A 21,017-nucleotide genomic window follows, 5' to 3' on the forward strand; every position below is an offset into this window, starting at 1 on the left:
TTACCAAAGTACTTATCTGCTTCAGAATATTTGTGTGATCTCTTGTTCCGCTCTAATAACCCTTTTCTTTGCCAAACTGAAGTCTGATTCTAAATGCAAACAGTGGTATATTAATGTCCACAGGGTCCTAGTTACTAAAGTCACCTGAGGGTGTAGGAAGTGTCTGTGTGCCATCCCAAAAGGGTACTTACTGATTTAGAAATATTAAGAGTGTGGATTTCGGAGTGTATTTGTGTGTTACCATTATATTGCCCCCTTCTGAAGAAGGCTTACTCTAACAGACTGCCAAATTAATAATGGTTTATTCAAGAAACCTTGTGTGCAAGAGTTTATTTGAATACTTGTCACTGTGAATCTCTGTCTAACTCCCCTACAGCTCACATTGACCCCTCTTGAGATTAGCCTGGCTGCTCAACACGCAACCAACCTGTGTAGTACACACTTGTACCAAAGGTTGGGTTCCTATTGCCAGGAGGTCAGGGTTGTTGTAGTGCACCCAAAGGGTACTGCATACAATCTTGCATAACCAAGAACCTCAGTCATTTTAGGAGAGTCCAAGGTTAAGTAGAAAGTCCCATACAAGTAAAAAGGACAAAGTTAGCAGGCCACCAGCATGCATGGGGAAACTGAAGGCAAGTCTCTGTTTTAATCCACAGTGGCAGATTCCACAGCAAACAACTCCAGGGACAGGGAGTACCAGGTGTGAGAAACCGGACACTAATCTCCCACCTACTCCCCTGGGATCTTCATTCAGGTGGCCCGGGAAAGGCCATTACTTTTGTATCCCAACCCTGGGGGTGGACAAGAGAGGGAGGATCACCCGAGTGTATGGGGGAGGGGCTCTGGCATCAAGTGGGAGTAACATTCAGTCGAACGAACATTACCAGGGGTAAGGAACGTGTTCTTCTAATGGATTGTGTCCTTCCATGTTTTCCTCCCTCATCTTTGAAAGACTCCCAAAGCAGTATTATGTTTTGGGGGAGGGAGTAGAATTGGAATTCATACATTTTCATGAATAGAATGAAGGACTGCTTTGCCAAAAGAACCATCCTGGCCAAGGGAGTAATCCAGGTAATACTGTTTACTAAATGTGTATATTGAAGACCACATTGCTGCTTCTCAAATTGATATTATAGGTACACCCATCTGAAGGGCCGTAGATGTAGCCATGCCCCTGGTGGAATGAGCTCCAACCTTCAGGAGGGTCTTTACCTGCAAGCCTATAACTTTGATATAGTGAAAATTATCCACCTAGACAAAGTCTGTTTGGAAACAGCCTGACCTAGCTTATGTCCTGTATATCAGATAAAATGTGGGTCATCAACTCTCAACTTAGACGTTCTGGAGATGTAAAAGCTTAACGCTCTCAGAGGGTCCAACCTATGGAGTCTTTCCTCTTCCTTACCAGGATGAGGAGGGGTGTAGAAGGAAGGATGATTTTCTGATTTAAATGAAAGTCCGAAACGATCTTGGGCAAAAAGGAAGGTTTGACCCTTAACCCTTTAACTGCCATTGGTCCACCCCCCCCCCCCGTGCCAAGGCCTTTTTTGGTGATTTCGGTATGTCGCCATTCAATGCCTTCTAATGTTTTCTAATTCATTAACCCCTTAAGTTCCAAGAACGAGGTATCTCGTCCTTGGCGACAGGGAGGTAATACGAAGGACGAGATACCTCGCTGTTACGCTCCGACAGCTCGATTCTCACCATCCTCCCTCGGCAGTTACACCGGCTTACACTGTCTGGGGAAAGACATCGCTGTGTCAGCGTTATCGGTTTCCATGGAGACTGTATGGACGTCGGTATCAGTATCGACCGCGTCAGCTGACACGCGCATTACGCACTACGCGTACACCGATGCCCCGCCCTTTGCCTTCTTAATCCGGTTCCGCTCGGGGCTCGGTGCTGCTAATTGTAGTCTACACATACTCTTACGTGTTTAGCCCTCAAGCTAATTCCTTCCTCAATCCTTCCAGCTTAGAATTCCTGGTTTTCGACCTTGCCTTCCACTTTGGACTGTTCACGGATTGCCCAGCTGATTTTGGTTCTACAAGCTGTTTCGACTCGGAACGTTTTCCTGGATTGCCGCGGCTGTTAGAAGTCGTTTCCCTATGCTTTGTAGCTTTTTGGTTCCTTCCACAAGGGCTACATTAAAACAATCATCGTCTGACACTAATTGCTTTCAGTAAGTGTATTTTCATTGTCATAAATTCCTGTGATTTACTTCTTGGATAAAGACTGTCTACTCTTGCTGTGAAGAAATTACCCTCCTTGGACATTGTGCTGGAATTGTATTTTTACATTGCAAGTGCAGTTCAGGACGCTTTCCAGTTACCTGCACCAACCCGTATCTAGTGCATCCCTCGTGCCTTTCGGGTGTTCCTCCCTAACTAACCTTCCTGTTTATTATTTTCTCCTTTCGTTGTGTCCTTGGAACTGGATTTCCGTCTTGGCTCCTCAACCATCTCCTTCCAGGTCAGTGGTGCATTCCTTAGGGGTTCAAGGGGATTCGTTAACTCAGTAGTTCCTTATTGTCCTTTGCATTGATCTTTTAGGCTCTGTATCTGCTCTGCTATTCCAACCAACTTATTTAATAGGTCGAGACTGGTTGATCGGAGAGTTACACCACTTCAGTCCTCCGAATCTTGGTGTGGTGAGTAACACTCACCCATGGCACTTAAGGGGTTAAAACAACCCTGTCCTTGTAGAAGGTGGCAAAGGGTGGCTTGGATGAAAGTGCCTCCAACTCGCTCACTCTACAGGCTGATGTCCGAGCTACCAATAGAATTGTTTTAAAGGTTAAAAACCTTAACGGACATGAGTGCATAGGTTCAAATGGAGCACACATGAGGAATTTTAAAACCAGATTAAGGGCCCAAACTGGAACCTGGAAAGAAGATGGAGGGAAAACATTAGTGAGCCTCTTTGGGAATTGAGTCACCAGTGGCATTTTGAAATGGGAGCATTCCTCTGACGAGTGCTTAAAGATAGATAGTGCTGCCAAGTAGCCTCTAATCGTACCAATCTGAAGGCCTAATCAGGCAAGGATAGAAGAAAAGATAAAACATCTTAAATAGAAAATAATCAACATTATTTTCCCTGCACCAGTTGCAAAACGTATTCCACCGGCAATGGTACAAAGACTTTGGTGCTGGTCTTCTGGCCGAAATCCATTACATCATCCAGGAGGTTCCGATCCTTATATTTATTTTATTTGTTTGTTTATATAGCGCCAGCAGATCGCAAGCATCAGGGCGCTGACAATTACACGAAGACAAAAACATAAGATCACAGGACAAGGTGCTCAAAAGTCATTAGGGGTATAGCTCAGCCTTTATAAACCATTATGGGTATATTACCCCTAATCTAGTATATTACCCCCTAAACCTATTATGGGGATATCTCAAACTTTCATAAACGAAGCGTGAAGGTTGAGAGTCTTGACCTCTGGATGGAGTGCCCGACCCTCCTCTTGCAAGAGAAAGTCCTCTCTTTGTGGAAGACGCATCGGAGGACCGATGGACATGTCCAGAAGGACCGGGTATCACGTCCTCCTGGCCCAATCCGGAGCAATTAGGAGCATGTGTTTCCCGAACCTTCTCAACCTCCTGATTACATGAGGAATGACGGGGACTAGAAGAAACGTATACAGAAGTGGAAACTCCCTGTCCACTACGTACACGACTCCAAGAGCTCCTCTTGGAGAAAATTCCCTGGAGCAATATCTTTCGCACTTCCGGTTGACCCCGGTACAAACAGATCTACCCGAGAGGTTCCCCAAAGGGTGAAGGACTCCCTGAGCTAATTCCCACTCGTAGGAGACTGCTCTGCCTGCTCATAGCATCCACCGCTGTGTTCTCTCCGTCTAGGTGAACTCCCGAAAGGGAGATTCCTTCTTGAATTGGCCAGTAGCAGAGCTGCATTGCCTCTCTGCACAGTGGTAGTAACCCTACACCTCTTTTGTTGAGGTAATGCATGGCCACTGTATTGTTCGTCATTATCAGGACATTCTTTCCCCGTACAGAGGGCATAAAAGCCTTTGGCGCAAATCTGATTGCTCTCAGCTCCAAAAGATTGATGTGTAGTTTGGACTCTGATGGAGACCCACAACTGCCGAATCGCTGGCATGGGCTCCCCACCCCGTGAGTGAGGCGTCCCTCACCACCGTAATCTCCAGCCATGGTCGCCAAAAAGGTTATCCCTTCAGAATATTTTCCTTGCAAGCCCATCACAAAAGATCATATGAGACTCTGGTTGGAATCTGAAGTCGGTCCGACATCTTTCCCCGAGAACTGGGACCATTGTGCTCTTAGAGCCCATTGGTGGGATCTCATCCTCAGTCGAGCCTCTGGCACCAGAAAAATGCAGGATGCCATGAGGCTGAACAACCTCATGAGCCCTCGCCTCGGTGGCAAGCGCTTCCCCAAGGATGCATTTAGCACAGCAGCAATGTACTGGAGCCTTTGTGAAGGTGTCATATGGGACTTCTTGGAATTGAGAAACAAGCCCAGTCTGAAGAGTGGCAGGTGACTTGAGATGATCTAGGGCTTGTTCGGGAGAACGCGCCCTGCTCAGCCAATCGTCCAGGTAGGGGTAGAGGTGAATACCTCGTCTCCTGAGATTCGCTGCCACTATCATCATCAGTTTAATGAAAACGCTCAGGGTGATGGTCAGCCCGAACGGCAGAACTCGAAATTGATAATGAGAACCGCCAACTGCAAACTTCAGGTATTTTCTGTGCTTGTGATGGATTGCCACATGTATATAAGCATCCTGAAGGTCCAATGACACCAACCAATCCTTGAGCTGGAGGGCCTGAAGGATCTGAGAACGTGTGACCATCTTTAACTTGTCCTTCCTGAGGAATTTGTTCAAGTATCTCAAGTCCAAGATGAGTCCCAGTCCTCCGTCCTTTTTGAGGATAAAAAAATATGGGGAGTACAATCCCTTGATCCTCTCTGCTACAGGTACTGGGTTCTATAGCGCCTTTCTCTAGCATGGTTCAAATCTGCTGCACAAGGGGCGGATCCAGAATCCTCAGTGAGTGGTTCCCCAGTGGATTTGGTTCCCCAGTGGATTGTTCTGAGGTCTTCTTATAAAAAGGAAGGCAGTAACCATGGGCTACGGTTTCCAAAGCCCAAGCATCAGAAGTAATGTTTTGCCATTCTTGCAGATGCTGAGACATTCCGACCCCCACTGGTGAACTGTGTGACTCAAGACCTCAGAGTGGTATTGTGGCGGCAGCTGCAGAGGCCGATGGTAAGGAGGCTGCTGCTTGTGCTGGCTTTGCACCTCTACCTCATCCACCACATCGAATCGTCTCTGGCCTCTTTCACTGGCCATTCCTCTAGCCCTTCCAACTCAGGAGTACTAGCGAAAAGATCTACCCCTTTAAGGATGTGCTTTGAAACACTTGTGTATAGGCGCGTTATAAATGCCATATCATATCACAAGGACGACAAGGCTGAGGTTGCCCAATAGCAGCGCCAAAAGATTTGGATGCTGACTTTGAGGTCTACAACTTCAAGGACCTAATCAGCCTAGTTGCCAACAAGATGAGACCCGTCAAAAGGCATGTTGAGAAGCCTAGATTGCACATCAGGTGCAAAACCAGACTTCCTCAACCATGCAAATCTGTGAAGAAAGGTGCTGGTAGCCATGGATATGCTGATTCTATCCGCAGAATCCAATCCTGGGACTCGCACATGACTTCATTGCCATCCTTAACAATAGCTAAGAAGCAGTCCCTTTCATCCCCTTCGGGAATGTGCTCTGCCGCCATGGAGATACAGTCCTATAGAGTATACAAAAACTTTGCGAGGGCACAAATGGAGTTGGCAGACTCTAGTGCCATGCTCCCTGCAGAAAATACTTTCCTCGCCCATCCATCTACGCGCTTGTCATCCCCAGCAGGAGGGATGGTAGGGTACACTGCGTGTTTAGAAGTAGCTGTAGCTGCCTGCACCACCAGACTCTGGAGTGGGGTATTTCGACAGATAGTCAGGGTCACTAATGGAGGGGCGGTATTTTTTTTGTCAAGTTTTTGTCGACTGCCGGATTAGATTCCGTAGTCTAATTCCAAACCACCCTTGTTTGCAGTGCCACATGAAAAGGCAAAATGGGATCAGTTTGTGGACCCTTGTCCAGAATGTCTGTGATCGTCTTGGTCATAGAGCAAAGGGGGCCTGCTCCAACCCAAATATTCTTGGATGAAGAAGATGAGGCGTGCCAAATTTCACTCGAAGCAAATACTGTTCACGGAAAAACAGAACTGAGGCCAACGGGCGCTGCGCATGCTATATATGCCCTTCAATGACATCACCCTCGACAGAGGCCTTCGAGGGACATCGAATCGATGCAATCCACGCACAGCAACGTCTGCTGAAATATTTTTACAAAGCAGCTGAAGCTGGACAAGTGTCAAAGATGAGGAATACATTGGGAGGACACAATCCATTCGAAGAACAAGTTACTTACCCCCAGTAACGTTCTTTCTATTGAAGTTTCATCCCACGTATTCCTCATGATAACTTTGTTTCCTGCTTAAGTGGCTTTGTAAAACATTTTCTTCTCGGCAGAGGGCGCTGTGCGTCGTGACGGTCGACCCAATGTCCCCCGAGAGCTTCCATCTCGGTTGACGTCAATGTCGAGTACAGAGACCACGCGCAACACCCGTTGCCTTCTGCTCTGTTTTTTCACCACCCATATGCAGGATTACTGCCATTGACAGGTCCCTTTAATCGTCAGACCTTAAAAGAGCGTAAGGTCGAAGGCTTGGAAAATGCTACAGCGGTGTAGGTTGGGGGGGGGGGGTAACGAGGAATACGTGGGAGGAACATCCAATCGAAAAAAACGTTACCCGGGTAACTTGTTCTTTGAATGGATTGTGTCCTCCCACGTAGTCCTCGTCTTATGACAGACTCCCAAAGTATTATTAAGTTCTTCTGGAGGAGGGAGTAAATATTTGAGAGTTGTTTGTCAAGAACGGAGCATAGAACTGCCTTCCCAAATTTTCCCATATTGCTAGAGGAGTCTAAACAATGGTTTGTAAACGTGTGGATGGTGGACCAGGTAGCTGCCTCACAGATATCCTTTATCGGAACTCCCCTCTGAAGTTAGAGGAAGTTGCCATGCCCGTAGCATTCTGGGGGGCATCTTTCCCAGCTAGCCTGTAGCACTCTGAAATAGCCAATAGGATCCATCTGAAGAGAGTTTGGTAACTGACATTCCTAGTTTGTGCCCTGTATAACCAATGAAAAGTTGGTTGTGCTGTCGCAATTTCGCCATTCTTGAAACATAAAAGCTTAGAGCTCTCCTTGGATCGAGTCTATGAAATCTTTCCTCTTCCCTGCCAGCATGAGGTGGAAGATATAAGGCTGGAAGCACAATTTTCTGTTCTCAATGGTAATTCGATAACATTTTGGATAGAAAAGAGGGTTTGACCTCAAGGACAACCTTATCCTTGTAAAAGGTGGTTAACAGAGGTTTACAGGATAAGGCCTGACCCTCATTCACCCTGCGGGCTGATCTTATCTCTAGTTTTGCAAGTTAGCAACCTTAAAGGGTAGGAATGGAGTGGCTCAAAAGGAGCACAAGTCAGCACTTTCAAACCAAATTAAGGTTTGAAGTTGGGACTTGGAAAGGTGTAGGAGAAAATACATTTGTGAGTCCTTTAAGAAATTTAGTTAAGGGTATTTTAAAGTAGGAGGTCTCCTCCGAGATGCACTTGAATATGGAAAGCTGCTAGATGATCCTTGACTGTTCCAATCTGGAGCCCCAGATTTGCCAAATGTAGCAGAACTGAACACCACAGGTGTATCACATTGAAAAGGGTACACAGCTTTCTCCCTACACCAGCTGCAGAACTTGTTCCAACAACAGCGGTATAAGGATTTTGTTGCTGGCTTTCTGGTCGAAAGCAAAATCTCCATTACGTCATCCAGGAGATGCCAATCTTTGTAGCTCAGCCTCTCAGAAACCATGCATGAAGGCCGAGTGTCTTGACATCTGGATGGAGAACCCCGACCCTCCCCTCTTGAGATTAGGTCCTCTTTGTGGAAGACGTATTGGAGGGCAGATGGACATGTCCATGTACCACATTCTCGTGGTCCAATCCGGGTCAATTAGGAACATGGATTTCCCGAACTTTGTCAACATCCTGATCACGTGGGGAATGACGGGGATTGGAGGAAATGCATACAGGAACGGAAACTCCCAGTCCACTACGAACCTGTCTCCTAGAGCTCCTCTTGGGGGACATTCCCTGGAGCACAACAGTTCGCACTTGCGGTGGACACTGGTCACGAACAGATCCAAATGAGGGGTTCCTTAAAGGGTGAAGATCTGTTGAAGGACTTCCTGAGCTAGTTCCCACTCGTGGGAAACCGTGCTCTGCCTTCTCAGAGCGTCCAACGCAGTGTTCTACTCCCCGGCTAGGTGAACTGCCGATCGGGAGATTCCTTCTTGAATAGCCCAGAATCAGAGTTGCATTGCCCCTCTGCACAGTGGTAGTGACCCTAAACCACTTCTTGTTGAGGTAGTACATGGCCTCGAGCTAGCGGAACTCGGCCCTACTGGCACAAGAACAGCGACTACCGGCGTAGAAAACCACAGACTTACACTGGAGCCGGTAGCAGACCACCAGAGAAGGAATGCTGAAGGCCAAGCATCCACGCAGAGTCTCCCCAAGCAGTATGAACCACGCCAAAGCCTCAGCAGAGGGACACCCAAACAAAGTAGGTACGCAGTCTCTACTAGGAACTGGGAGGAAGATGGGCAGAGCCCTCCGATTCCCCACACTGAGGTAAGGAAAAGCTCACAAGGAGCCAACATGGAAAAGTGCTTGAACCAGGGTGACAAATCCCGTAACCCATGCCGAGGTAAGAAAGCCTAGGGCCCACCAGGAGCTAACAGTGATAATTACCTGAACCGGGGTGGCGAGCCCAATAAACCACGTCGGGGTGAGAAAGCGGAAAACCCATGATATGCTGAAAAGATAATCCCCCACGAGAGATGGCCTGGAGGGCCACACAGCCCATATGGGGCTAAAAAACAACCAGAACAATGTTTGCACAACCAAATAAAAGACAAACCTTAGGACCTGATACAGATACCTAACCCAGGGGGGTCCAGAGCTACATACTTAAGGAAAAGACACAAACTTAAGGACCCAGATTTCAGCAGGCTGGGGCCTGAGAGAGAAATCGAAAGATGTAAGCGGGGTGGGAGTCAGAAACCAGCCACACTATGCACATTAGAGTGGGAACCGACTTACTGAGGCAGACATTTATGTAATTTATGTTGTTAGTGGTAGTGTTCCAACAAAGGATATCATAGCTTTGAACAGAGAATGGGATTTTTGTGAGACATCCCGACGAGCAACATTCTGTTATTTGCTATTGAAGTTAGGAAACCTGATCACCATAGTTATAGGGTTATTTGAAACCCTAGGATTAGATTGAGATGGCCGGAAAACAAAGTATTTCAGAAATAATATGTACATTATTCTTACATTTATCAAATCTATGTGTGAGTGCAAATATTAATTGGTACTTTATTTTATCTTTCTCTAGATTATATTGCTGTAATCACCATATGGCTGATCAAATAAACCTGCTGATGGCCCACACGGGGTGAGGAGAGTAATCAACTCACCTGCTGGAGTACAGACTGAATTGGAAGCCTCTGCAGGTTTTCCAGATGGGAATGGAATAAGGGAATATGTTGCATCTTCACGTCCAAAAGGCCTTCAATGATATAGCCAATCGTACAGTCATCTGGCAGCCGCACCATCTCTGCAGTGCTTATGAAGTTACCTAGGCTAGGGTAATAAAGTAAAATTAAATACAGTGCAATGCTTTGAAAAACCAACTTTGTAAATGAGCGTCTCACATCTCCGATACATTCTAGCCTCCCCAACCCAGTTTCTGTCCAATAAAAAGGGACACAGTTTTGGTTACCTGGCCCACGGACTCATCTTTAGTGCAAGCCCTCTGCTGATACAGAAGCCAGCCCCTCCTGTAGCAAACCAGAAACTGACAGATGTCTGCATGAGTAAAGCACAAAGAAAGTAGATTAATTTGGAGAAAAAAAAATAACAAAATAAAAACAAATTACAAATATTGCATACCTGTAATAGTCACTTGTATCTGCTTCGATTCACATGCTTTGCATAGGCAGACATCCAGTGGTTGGTGCAGAGTATTTCATTTACTTGTTTCATTACCACTTGGAGGTGGGCTTCAAACGGACCCTCATGACATCAAGAGTGTTAGAGATAGAGAGATGCAGGTTAAAGAGGGCTGTATCAGGTGGGAGGAGAGAAGAAAGTGGTCAGTCGAAGAGAGGAGTGGTGAGAGGGTTAGAGAGGGGGATGCCGGAAGAGATGAGACCATCCAGGGTGTGCCCGGCAGAGTGGATCGGGCTGGAGGGTAAGATAGAAAGAGAGAGAGTCACAGAGATTGCAAAAGAGCACCAAGCAGGGGTTTGAAGCATCCAGGTTGGTTGTTGCGATCTCGGACGAGAAGTTGAGAGTTAGAGGCGAGAAGACATCAGCCAACTCAGAGAGGAAGATGGCGACCTAGCCAGGTGGCCTGTAAATGGTGGCCACAGTAAGAGGCCAGGAGAGATAGAGAGCATGCAGACCAGGCATTCAAAGGAGAATTAGGCCTGCGTAGGAATGACAGAGGGACACACTCCGGGAAGATCAGGGATAGTATGACAAACATGCCCTGTTGACATCCCTTTTTTCGAATAAAAGTCATGCAATACTCTGCAACAAACACTAGATGTCAGCCCAAGCAAAGCATGTAATTCTAGGTAGATCCACAAGAGACAGAGACAGAGACAGAGACAGAGACAGAGACACACACACACACACACACACACACACACACACACTTAAAGGAGTGTAAAGGTTCACTTCCATGGAGGATAAATGCTTTTTCACAAAGATTAATGCATTTGAGTTGGGAAGGGACAATTTCTACCACAGTACTTACAGATCCATCACTCTTCACCCCATCAGCAGCTTCAACAGGATGATCAAGGCTGGGCCGCCCCAGATACACATCCTGGCTGTGTGAGAAAGCTCCTAGCAGACGACGCAGGGAGAACAAGTTCACATAGTTATCATCATCCACATGGCAGAACCACCTACAAGGAGAAAGCAAACGGGATCGTAAGACTGTGCATTGCTAAACAAAACTTGTTCGAGTAGCAATTAAAAAGACATTTGCAATATATTTAAATTTGTTGATGGTTCCAAAACCCGGAAGTATTACAGCGCTAAATTACATTGGTTGGAAAAAGACAGTTGATAATAGAACAGTTGCTGGGTTACATAATTAATACAGTTGCAGCAGGTTATGTGTATTTGTTGAACAGAATGGTTTTGAGTTTCTCAAAAGATCAGGTAAGAAGGCCGGTCTTTGAGAGATGCAGGGAGAGCATTCCAAAGAGTGGGAGCAATAAATGTGATGCTGGCTCCTCCTGCCCTTTGTCTGGTGAATCTGGGCGTCGTAAGGGAGGAGGAAGGAGGATGACCTCAAGCTGCAGGAATTGTGTTTTTTGGAGATGTGCACGTTGAGGTAAGTGGGTGCAGTATTGTGGATGCAGCGGTGGGTGACAGAGGATTTTAAACTTATTACATGCCTTGATGGGCATCCAGTGAGCTTCATGTTTCACCAAAGAGATGTGGTCGGATCTTTTTAGGCCTCAGACAGCTCAACGGGAGTTATTTTGGATCAACTGTAATGTAGTTAAAGAAATAGTGTGCTCAGAAATATTGTCCAGAGGGTTCGGGCATGTGTTTTTAAGCATACGTTGATCGATCGTACAAACATTTCCTATGCACCATACCATAGTTTTCCTCTTTTGTACACATGCAAAATCAGACAGCAGGGCGCGGCCATCTTGTGATAATCTTATCCGTTGCTGCATCGCCCAAGCTGGACTGCCCTGGCGGCACTTAATCATATCCCCCGCTCCTGAGACGGACATCACCAAACCTAGTGATATCCTCCGCCTAACATCATGACATTACTGAGCAGTGTAGCCAAACGCGCCCAGTCATCACCTACATGATGAGATGCAAAACCCGGAAATCAACACACATCTCACAACACAGCGCGTCACAGTTTGGAATATAAAACTATACCTTAAAAAAAATGGCAAAACTACAATCTGTAAAGTACTTTTATTTCACTATAAACGCTACGAGAACATCCGCTGATTGGCATATTCAATCAAATGGGTAATTTTTTTCTTCGGTCTCAATCCGCAAATGTTTATCGTGAGTCACGCTGTGTTCCTTTTGGGTAAAAGAAGCGCTTTGGACGCACCGTGAATCGCAAGGCTTGTGCATCAGCTTGGCGCTAGGCCACCGTAAACGATGTTAGGTTGCTCCTAATCGCTGGTACCGCGTAAGGCCATATCGGCACGTGGCGATAGTTCCAAAAAAAGAGTCATGGATATCCAGCTATTGACGTCTATCTGCAGCTGCCGGTTGAAAAACCTGTCAGTTGGTATCTGGAATCGATGACAATCTCAGAAAAGCAGGATGTAGCTGTTTTGAAAACATAACAGAAATGTGTCTCAGTAGCTGATATTTATTACAATTCATCATTTTCCCATTAATTCGGCCATGTGTTAAAACTAATGGAAACACAGAGAAAACAACGTGGAAAGCAGTCTACAATTTGCTTCAGAGGTTAGTGCTATGGAGTATGTTCAGCTCGAAATGGGATGTGGAAGCCGACGCTACAATTCGAGGAACACAGACAGCATTTTAATTAAATATTAGCGTTGAACCTGAGGGAGCCGAGTGGTGGTCTACATGCATCTCGATGCTGGACTGCCCATGTGCCCGGGAGAAAGACCAGTACACACAAAGGTTGTACTTGCGTTTCATTGCAATATGCCACACAGAACAAACAAGTACAATGTAACCCAGGAATAACTGCCGGCTAATGAAAAGTTGACTCGTTGGTCAAACTTACATTATATTCAGCATTTCCATTCTCTTGGCATAACGCAGACTTCGTTCAGATCAATGATTTTTCATAAACTGAAATTACATGTTCCTTTGTCCAGTTTTGGAATGGTGAACCTTACCATATTTGACGTTATCACACCCCTTCCTTAATTCAATTCCTTCGGAATGGTCCGGTTCTCTCAAGGTTGAAAAACAATTGAACCTTCTACTGTGTGCGATGCGTGGGCTTCCTCAGCTTGCAAGCAAAAATTCAAAGCTGGTGACTTTCACTCAGAATGAAGATGCATGCTTAGTTTTCATCATCTTGTCTCAGCGCATCGATGAGAAAGGGACTTAAGACACATGCACAGGAGGAAAAATGTGGGGGCTGTCAGTGCTCGCTGTTCGCGGCCCTCCTGAGGGGTAGGAGAAACTTTGCACTGACAGAATGCGGCCTGGTCCAAAGTTGGAGTCGAGGGTACACAAAATGGAGTCCAAGTGTGTCTAGCAATAGCCCCACCTCTGATTATGTCAGGGCCTTCTTCCCCATGGCAGCAGAAAGGCAAAGGAGGCGCCCCCCCACGAGTGCAAGAGCAGGATGTCACTTTCACGTATAATATATGGGGGCCGGGACTCAACCGACCCACTCCTTCCTTACATTAGCAAGACCCCCCCCTCCCAACACATTCCCCCATTAATATATTGGTCAGAGTGCAGCCATTTCTCACCAACAACCCACTTTGATGCGCTGTTTTGCTCACAGTCAGTAGTTCTTGCGTGCCGAGTAGCTTAGCTAGCCTAGGTCTCATCCGAAATGCAATGTCTTTGGCCTCTACTTTAGGCATATATTGTTGAACACCTCCTAATCTCCCTTGTGACAGAATTCTGCGAGTCCCTTCAGATCTCTTGAGAAGAGTATCAAATACAATCTTCTCAAGGACTTTGTGTGGAAGTGAAGATGGAATCAACCACTTCTTCCGTTCCTGCTCCGGCGACAAAGGGCCAAGTGCACATTGGTGGAAATGTTTGTTTTCTGTCCAAGAGTGAACGTTGGAACAGTGGTGCATTAGTGACCGCCATTTTTCTAGTTGAATTTCCAAAGACCCATCACAAGTTTTGGAGCTCCACCAAAGACGGTTGCTGAAAGACTGGGACCACTGTAAAATATTTTCCTCTGCAGCTGAGATTTTTTTTATTGATTTGGCAACATGCCATACATCAAAATGATGGTGAATATTTGGAAACTGCCCCCTCATTGTCTTGGCTATTGAAATGTGTCTGTCCGTGGCTATGAGGTCGATTTGCATTTCCCTCAATTGGAGATCTTCCAGTGAATTTATAAAACCAAGTTTCTCCATGGCCACTGAGGATTTACATTCGGACACCTGCACAACCACCGAACTCACAATTCTTTTAGTTTCCATGTCCTGAAAGTGGTATGTGCAGTACTTTGCTGAAAATCCGGGGCTGTCACACTGTCCATCGCCAGCTAGCCTGAACCGTTTTTCGGAGAATGTACTTTGAATAGACATTTGTTCAATTTTCCAAGCTTCACTATTGGCAGGGAATAGATATTGACGTTGATATTTTTAGTACTGCGTTTTAGAAAGGAAATGGAGTCCGAAAAATTGACAGAAACTGGACAACTTAATGAAACTAGAGCCACTGAAAAGTAAAGCAGCTGCACACAGATTCCCAGCTGGCAGTTTCCCCAGCATCGGTTGAGCGGACCATGAACATTTTTCATGGAGCATTTCACAGGTGGCATTTATCTTGAGGTTACTGCCTTGTGATACATGAGTCACATTCACCAATGGCTTCCCACATACTTCCCCCCCCCTCTCACTGAATGCACACATTTAAGCATCATTATAATCGCCATCAAGCTGCTGTCGAATACAACGTATTTGGGTTCCTTTATTAGACTATCATCCTCCATTAATGTTGTTTCTGATTGAACTGTGGTTGACATATCAGCCAAACTGGACATACTGTAGTCGAGATCTTGGTCTAGTTCCTCAGCCAATTGTATTGATGCTTCAAGTCTGTAATTTCAGCGCCCGTTACTTGAACATAAATCGGAGAATACATCAATGTCGATTGGTTTTTGGGTGGCCCTTTTTTCTGGCGGGTATCGATTGTGTCAAGCAGTCTGCGACCAATTCAAAAGCATCTTCATTACATTCAGTTTCATCTTCATCTGGTGAAGCAGTCGCATTGTAGCAATGGTCCAACAACACTTTGCTGGCTTCGCCGGTCACATTCAATTCATTTTCTGGCCATTGGCCAAAAGCATCTCAAGTCCGCTTATTGATTTGCACACGCTGCACCTCAAATAGTTGCTCCATTGTGAAATCAGTTTGGCAAGCAGCATCTCCGATTTCTGTAGCTGTCCGTGTCTGCATAGTTGGTACACCATAGGGCAATTATAACACAGGTTGGAAAAAGATGTTCAATGTAAATCCAACATACAGTATTGGACAATTTACATTTTAAAAAAAGCATGTTATGAAGGCACCAGCACAAAACTGTTTGAAAATGAAATTGTAAATTATCGTAACTTTCTTGCTTTTCTGTGACACCTTCTTTACTGTAACAACAGCACCAGCAAGTTGGTCCACCGAATTGGATTCAAGTGCCTCCTCTTCTATATCCCGATCTTGTATACATCCCTAGAAAAGAGTATCCATTAAAAATAAGTCATTCGTATTTGAAATCAAATTATTCCATCGCACACATGGCTTACACAGATCCACTCGTACACTGTGTACGTCATTTAGTCAAAATATACATTTCGAATTTTACCTGATTGATGGCTAGTTTACTCGAAGAGGACTGTGCGAAACACCGATTGAAATGTTGCAATCAAGCAATTTGCAAAAACTGCTTGTTAATAATGTCAATGTCTAATAGTATGAGATCTATGACCTACTTTCTTTAATTCGAGGGAACTGTCAGTATGCATACCTCTGGCTCAACTACTAGGGATGATGCAATTGTAGTCGAAGCTTCAGCATCTCCCTGTAACAGTTCTTGTTTTAGTATAAGAGTTACCCACTTCCCGTGATACCAGTCCTATTAGATCAGGTACATGATGCGTCAGTGTATACCAAGTTGGATTTTAGGGGTGTTTACCACCTGGTGCGGGTGCGAGCTGGTGACGAACGGAAAACAGCTTTCCGGAAGAAGTTCAGCCTTTATGAGTATCAGGTCATGCCATTCGGCCTTTGTTACGCTCACCTGGTATCCACGGGGATGCCACCCAGCCCTGGTTGGATGATTTGCACTCTCGAACTCTCTCTCTGTCCCTTGGTAAGGCCTCTGGTTAAAGATGAGTCTGCAATATAGGAGAGCTGGATTCAATACCAGATTGTCCTCATGTTTTCTCACCTCCCTTGGCCTCAACTCCTTCCTCCCCCTTGGGCCCTCTCCTCACCTTAATATTGTAGAAGGTGGATTCTCCGTCCTGCTCCTTGTGGCAGGGGCGCGTAGATGTGGGGGGCAGCAGCAACCAAGTTACTTCACTGGTGCAAGCCTCCCCCTGTGGGAATCCGGGCCTGCTGCGACTCCGTAGGTTTGCTGCTTTACAGTCTTTACATGCAGTTCTGATGTTCCTCTTAGTTCGGAGTTGTCACGCAGTTTGCAGATGAGCATGGGCCGGTAGATGAAGGCGCGGTGTGTGCGATGCTGTCCGGTGAGTAATGAGTAATGCGCACCGCTGTTTCGCCTTTTAGATTGTTAACCTGTGTCTTTTCTCTCCTTGCAGGTTGCGATGTTTCTCGCCAAGCGCCATAATGTTCCAGCAATGATACCGACCAGGAGATGACTACCCAGGTAAGAATTGTGTGGCTTTCTTCATTCGGAAGGAAACGCGAGTAAACTCTTACTAATGCTGTCTTTCTTCTCTTTCCAGGTTATGGTATTCCAGGATGCATGCGGTGTCGGATGATGGAGCTCTTACCTCTGCAGGTCCTTGGTTTCAGGTAAGCTGGCATCAAAGAACTGGACACGGTGAGCGTTACACTGCCCACAGCAGAATAACGCAAAACATGTTCTGCTGTTTGGGTGTTGTTTAAATAGTCTCAGGTAAAGTAGTACAGGTAAACTAGTCCCATGCCTGCCACACCCAAAAGACTAGACCGCATAGCTCAGTTCCTTGTAACTGAGCCATGCGTGTGCGCCTCCAAGTTGGCTGAACGCCCGCCAAGTTAAATAGTCTCAAGTAAATAGTCCCATTCTAATGTTGGTCTTCATGATGGTTATGAGCCTGGCGCCAAAGGCGCCAGGACTGACTCCAAGAGAGTCTTGGATGAGGTTTTAAGGCCTTTGACCTGGCCCTAACTGGAAGGCTGACTTGCCAGTGAGGGCCAGGGGCAAGGGATATGACAGCACTCCCCTTGCTCCCTCCCACCCCCAAGGACCCTCTCACGGTGGCACTTCGGCCTGGTCCTGGTTTGGCTGGATAATTCTGATGGAACTTATTAATTAAGCGAGGTGCATGGATGGATTCACTAGGTTCCCATGATCTGTCTTGAGGGCCGTATCCCTTCTAATCAACTAAGTAGTATAGTTTGGATATGGTGTATTTTGAGTCTACGATATCCTTTACTTCAAACTCTGGTTCTCCGTCAACGAATACTGGTTTTGGTGGTGTTGTAACCAGAGTACTGGGATGTACCGGTTTCAGGAGTGATACGTGAAACAGGATGAATCTGCATAGTGGGTGGTAGGGCTAATTTAACTGCCACTGGATTTATTATGTATTCAATAGAATAAGGTCCAAGATATCGGGGACGAAAGGTCCGAGTCCCTTTTATGGGCACATATTTTGATGCTAACCAGACCTTGTCTCCAATTTGATAGTCGGGGACTTTACTACGATGTTGGTCAGCAATTTCTTTTGTCTGTTCTTGGCTTGGAGTAAATGTTCTGCTGCTTCTTTGAAGGCCTGGGAAATAGTTGTACGTAGGGTTTTAACCGCTGGCATTTCCAAAGGGGTTGGGAGATCCAATTCTGAAGTACGTGGATGTCTACCATATATAGTGTAGAAAGGGGTTTGTCCAGTGCTGGTGTGTAAAGAATTATTATAGGCATATTCAGCTATCCATAACAAGTCCTTCCAATTTCTTTCCACTCGATGTAACATGCAACGTAAGTATTGGTCGAGGGTTTCGTTTGTTCTTTCTGTTTGGCCATCTGTTTGAGGATGGTGACTTGTGGATAGTCGAATGTCAATTTGGGCCATTGAACAGCATTTCCTCCAGAAGTTGGATACGAACTGACTACCTCGATCTGAGATCAAGACCGATGGAAAGCCACGTAGCTGTACGATTTCCTCCAGGAATACTTTTGCTAAATTGGATGCATTTGGAAGACCATTAAAAAGGAATAATGTGTGCCATTTTAGAGAACAAGTCTACAACTACTAAGATGGTGTTGAATCCTTGACTGGGAGGTAGATCTGTAAAGAAATCAAGGGACAATGTGTGCGGGAGGAATTTCCAATGGGAGAAGACCAGCTGGTTTCTGCTTTTGAGACTTGTTTTGTGCACACACACCGCCAGATTGGATAAATTGTATGATGTCTTTACGCCATGTGGGCCACCAATAGTTTCGTTTTACTTTAGCTAGAGTTTTGGCAATTCCAGGATGACCTTCAATCAGGGAGTTGTGATAACCCGAAATAACATGCTCTTGTAAATCTTTACTTGGCAAGTATAGACGGTTCCTAAAATATGGTAAGTAGTCTTTAATGGTGTAATGTTCTCCTCGAGTACACCACTCTTGTGAGAAAGTTGGATCCATTAAGAGTTGGATCTTGTTTTGGAGTTTACCCTGGCATTGTTGTCTTAAGACCCAGGAGTTTGTCTTCTGGAATGATGGCTACTGGATCTGGAGTTATGTATACCTTTTCATCAACACCCATGCGGGACAAAGCGTCAGCCTTTCCGTTTCGGACTCCTGGCCGGTAGGTGATCACAGTCATATTCAGCGAAGAAAAGAGCCCACCGCAGTTGATGGGATGAGCCTTTGCCGTTTTTAGGTATTGCAGGTTTCGATCAGTAATGATTGTGACAGTATGTCAAGCACCAAGGAGATAGTGTCGCCATGCCTTGAAAGCAGATTTTATAGCCAAGAGTTCTTTGTCAGGGATAGCATAGTTGAGTTCGGGAGGTGAGAATTTTTTTATGACCAGAAGGCCACACAGTGTAACTGGCCAGTTCCTGGGTCACTTTGCGAGAGAACAGCTCCCATAGCCATGCTAGAGGCACCTGTTTCAACTATATAAGGGAGGTCTGGGCGACGATGCCGTAGAACTGGAGCAGAAGTGAATTTTTTCTTAAGTTCTTGAAATGCCTTCTCTGCTTCTTCGGTCCAATGGAACTTTATTGTTTTTTCTCAATAGTGATGTAATTGGATGCACTATTCGGGAAAAATCTGGGATGAATCGGCTGTAAAAGTTTGCAAAGCCCTTTAAATTAAGTTGTTGACGGCCAGTTAAGAATGGCATCTAACTTGTGCCTATCCATTCTGATACCTTTTGGTGTGAGGATAAAACCGAGAAACTCCACTTCGGTGACATGAAGAGCATTTTTTCGAGTTTAGCATACAGTTTATGTTGGCAGAGTTTAGTAAGGACGGAGCGAACATGCCTGACATCGTCTCCTTTGGTAGCAGAATACACTAAGATGTCATCAATGTAAACCAGGGCGCAAACGTCGAACTCCCGCAAAACATAATTCATAAAGTACTGGAATGCAGCAGGAGCGTTGCAAAGTCCAAAAGGCATTACCTGTTATTCATGCAAGCCGCATTTGGTACGAAAGGCGGTTTTCCATTAGTCTCCTTTCTTCACTCTAACAAGATGGTACGCCCCCCTATGGTCCAGTTTGGTATAGATTTGAGCGTCTTTGACTTGATCCAATAATTCGGGAATAAGGGGCAGTGGATAATGTTTTTTTACTGTATCTGGTTTAATGCGCGATAGTCGATGCAAGTCCTCAAATCGCCTTCCTTCTTAGGTACAAAGAATAAGGGACTGGCTGCCGGTGATTTAGACGGGCGGATAAATCCATTTGCCAGGTACTGATCAAGATAAGATTTTAAATTGAGGTTTTCTGGTTCAGTAAGTGTATAGATTCAACTACAAGGAATTTGTGCACCAGGTATGAGGTCGATCTGACAATCGTAGGGCCTGTGCCGTGGTAGAGTATTTGCTTGTTCTTTCTGGAACACGTCTTGAAAATCTTGGTATTCATTTGGTAGAGTACTAGTCACACCTAGTACAATTGCTGCCGTACTGGGAGTAGCAGATGTAAATAAGTCTGTTTTCCCCTTTTCTTGGTAATAACAGGTGCCAGCACAATCATCGGAAAAGGCCAACTTTTTGGCACGCCAATCTATTAGAGGGTTGTGAGCTACCAACCATGGCATCCCTAAGATTAGTCGAAACTGAGGAGCTTTGATGTGATCGAATGCAATAGATTCTCAGTGTCCATCCTGGCACAGTAGGGTTAGCGCTGCTGTACATTGGGTTACTGGTCCGGAGGATATTTTTGTCCCATCAACAGTAGTAACTTTTTCAGTAGTCAGGGAAGCGCCATCTCTGCTGCCAGATCTTGGTCTACATAATTCTCAACTGCTCCGCTGTCTATGTATGCTTCGACAGCATGCATCCGAGACGGTTGTTGGTGATTGATAAAAATTACTGGTAATGCAAAGTGTGGGGTCTGTGGCTCATCCGTCTCGATTGATAAGCGGACCTCTACGCTTGCCGGGCTTGGTAGTTCTCCAACTCCTTGTTATTATCTTCCTTCTTTGTGGCTCCAACAGTTCTCCTTGGTGGTTTCACTGGACATTTTTTGAGGAAGTGGACTGATTTTCTGCAATATAAGCATAATTCCTGTTGCCGTCTCTTGTCTCTTTCAGTTTTAGTCAAAGGGGGTCATACACCTCCGATTTGCATGGGTTCTACCGTTCCACTATTCACACTAGCAGAATTCGCCCCATCTTGCGCAAGAATGGACAAGTATACCATCTCATTGAC

The 21,017-nt window shown here is 45.6% G+C and overlaps 1 protein-coding gene across 2 annotated transcripts in view; it reads right to left on the reverse strand.

Annotated features, from left to right (window-relative positions):
- The window catches only part of RFNG (RFNG O-fucosylpeptide 3-beta-N-acetylglucosaminyltransferase), a 282,630-nt gene that overhangs the window by 83,008 nt on the left and 178,605 nt on the right, over positions 1-21,017 (reverse strand). For both annotated transcript variants that reach the window (XM_069655318.1, XM_069655319.1), the window contains 3 exons: positions 10,998-11,151; positions 9,957-10,042; positions 9,652-9,817 (listed from right to left, as the gene is read on the reverse strand). In XM_069655318.1, the coding sequence (XP_069511419.1) occupies positions 9,652-9,817; positions 9,957-10,042; positions 10,998-11,151 (406 nt within the window). The remainder of the gene's footprint in view (positions 1-9,651; positions 9,818-9,956; positions 10,043-10,997; positions 11,152-21,017) is intronic.

The sequence above is a fragment of the Ambystoma mexicanum genome, chromosome 3q, assembly GCF_040938575.1.
Source record: "Ambystoma mexicanum isolate Mex_15411 chromosome 3q, UKY_AmexF1_1, whole genome shotgun sequence".
Taxonomy (NCBI): domain Eukaryota; kingdom Metazoa; phylum Chordata; class Amphibia; order Caudata; family Ambystomatidae; genus Ambystoma; species Ambystoma mexicanum.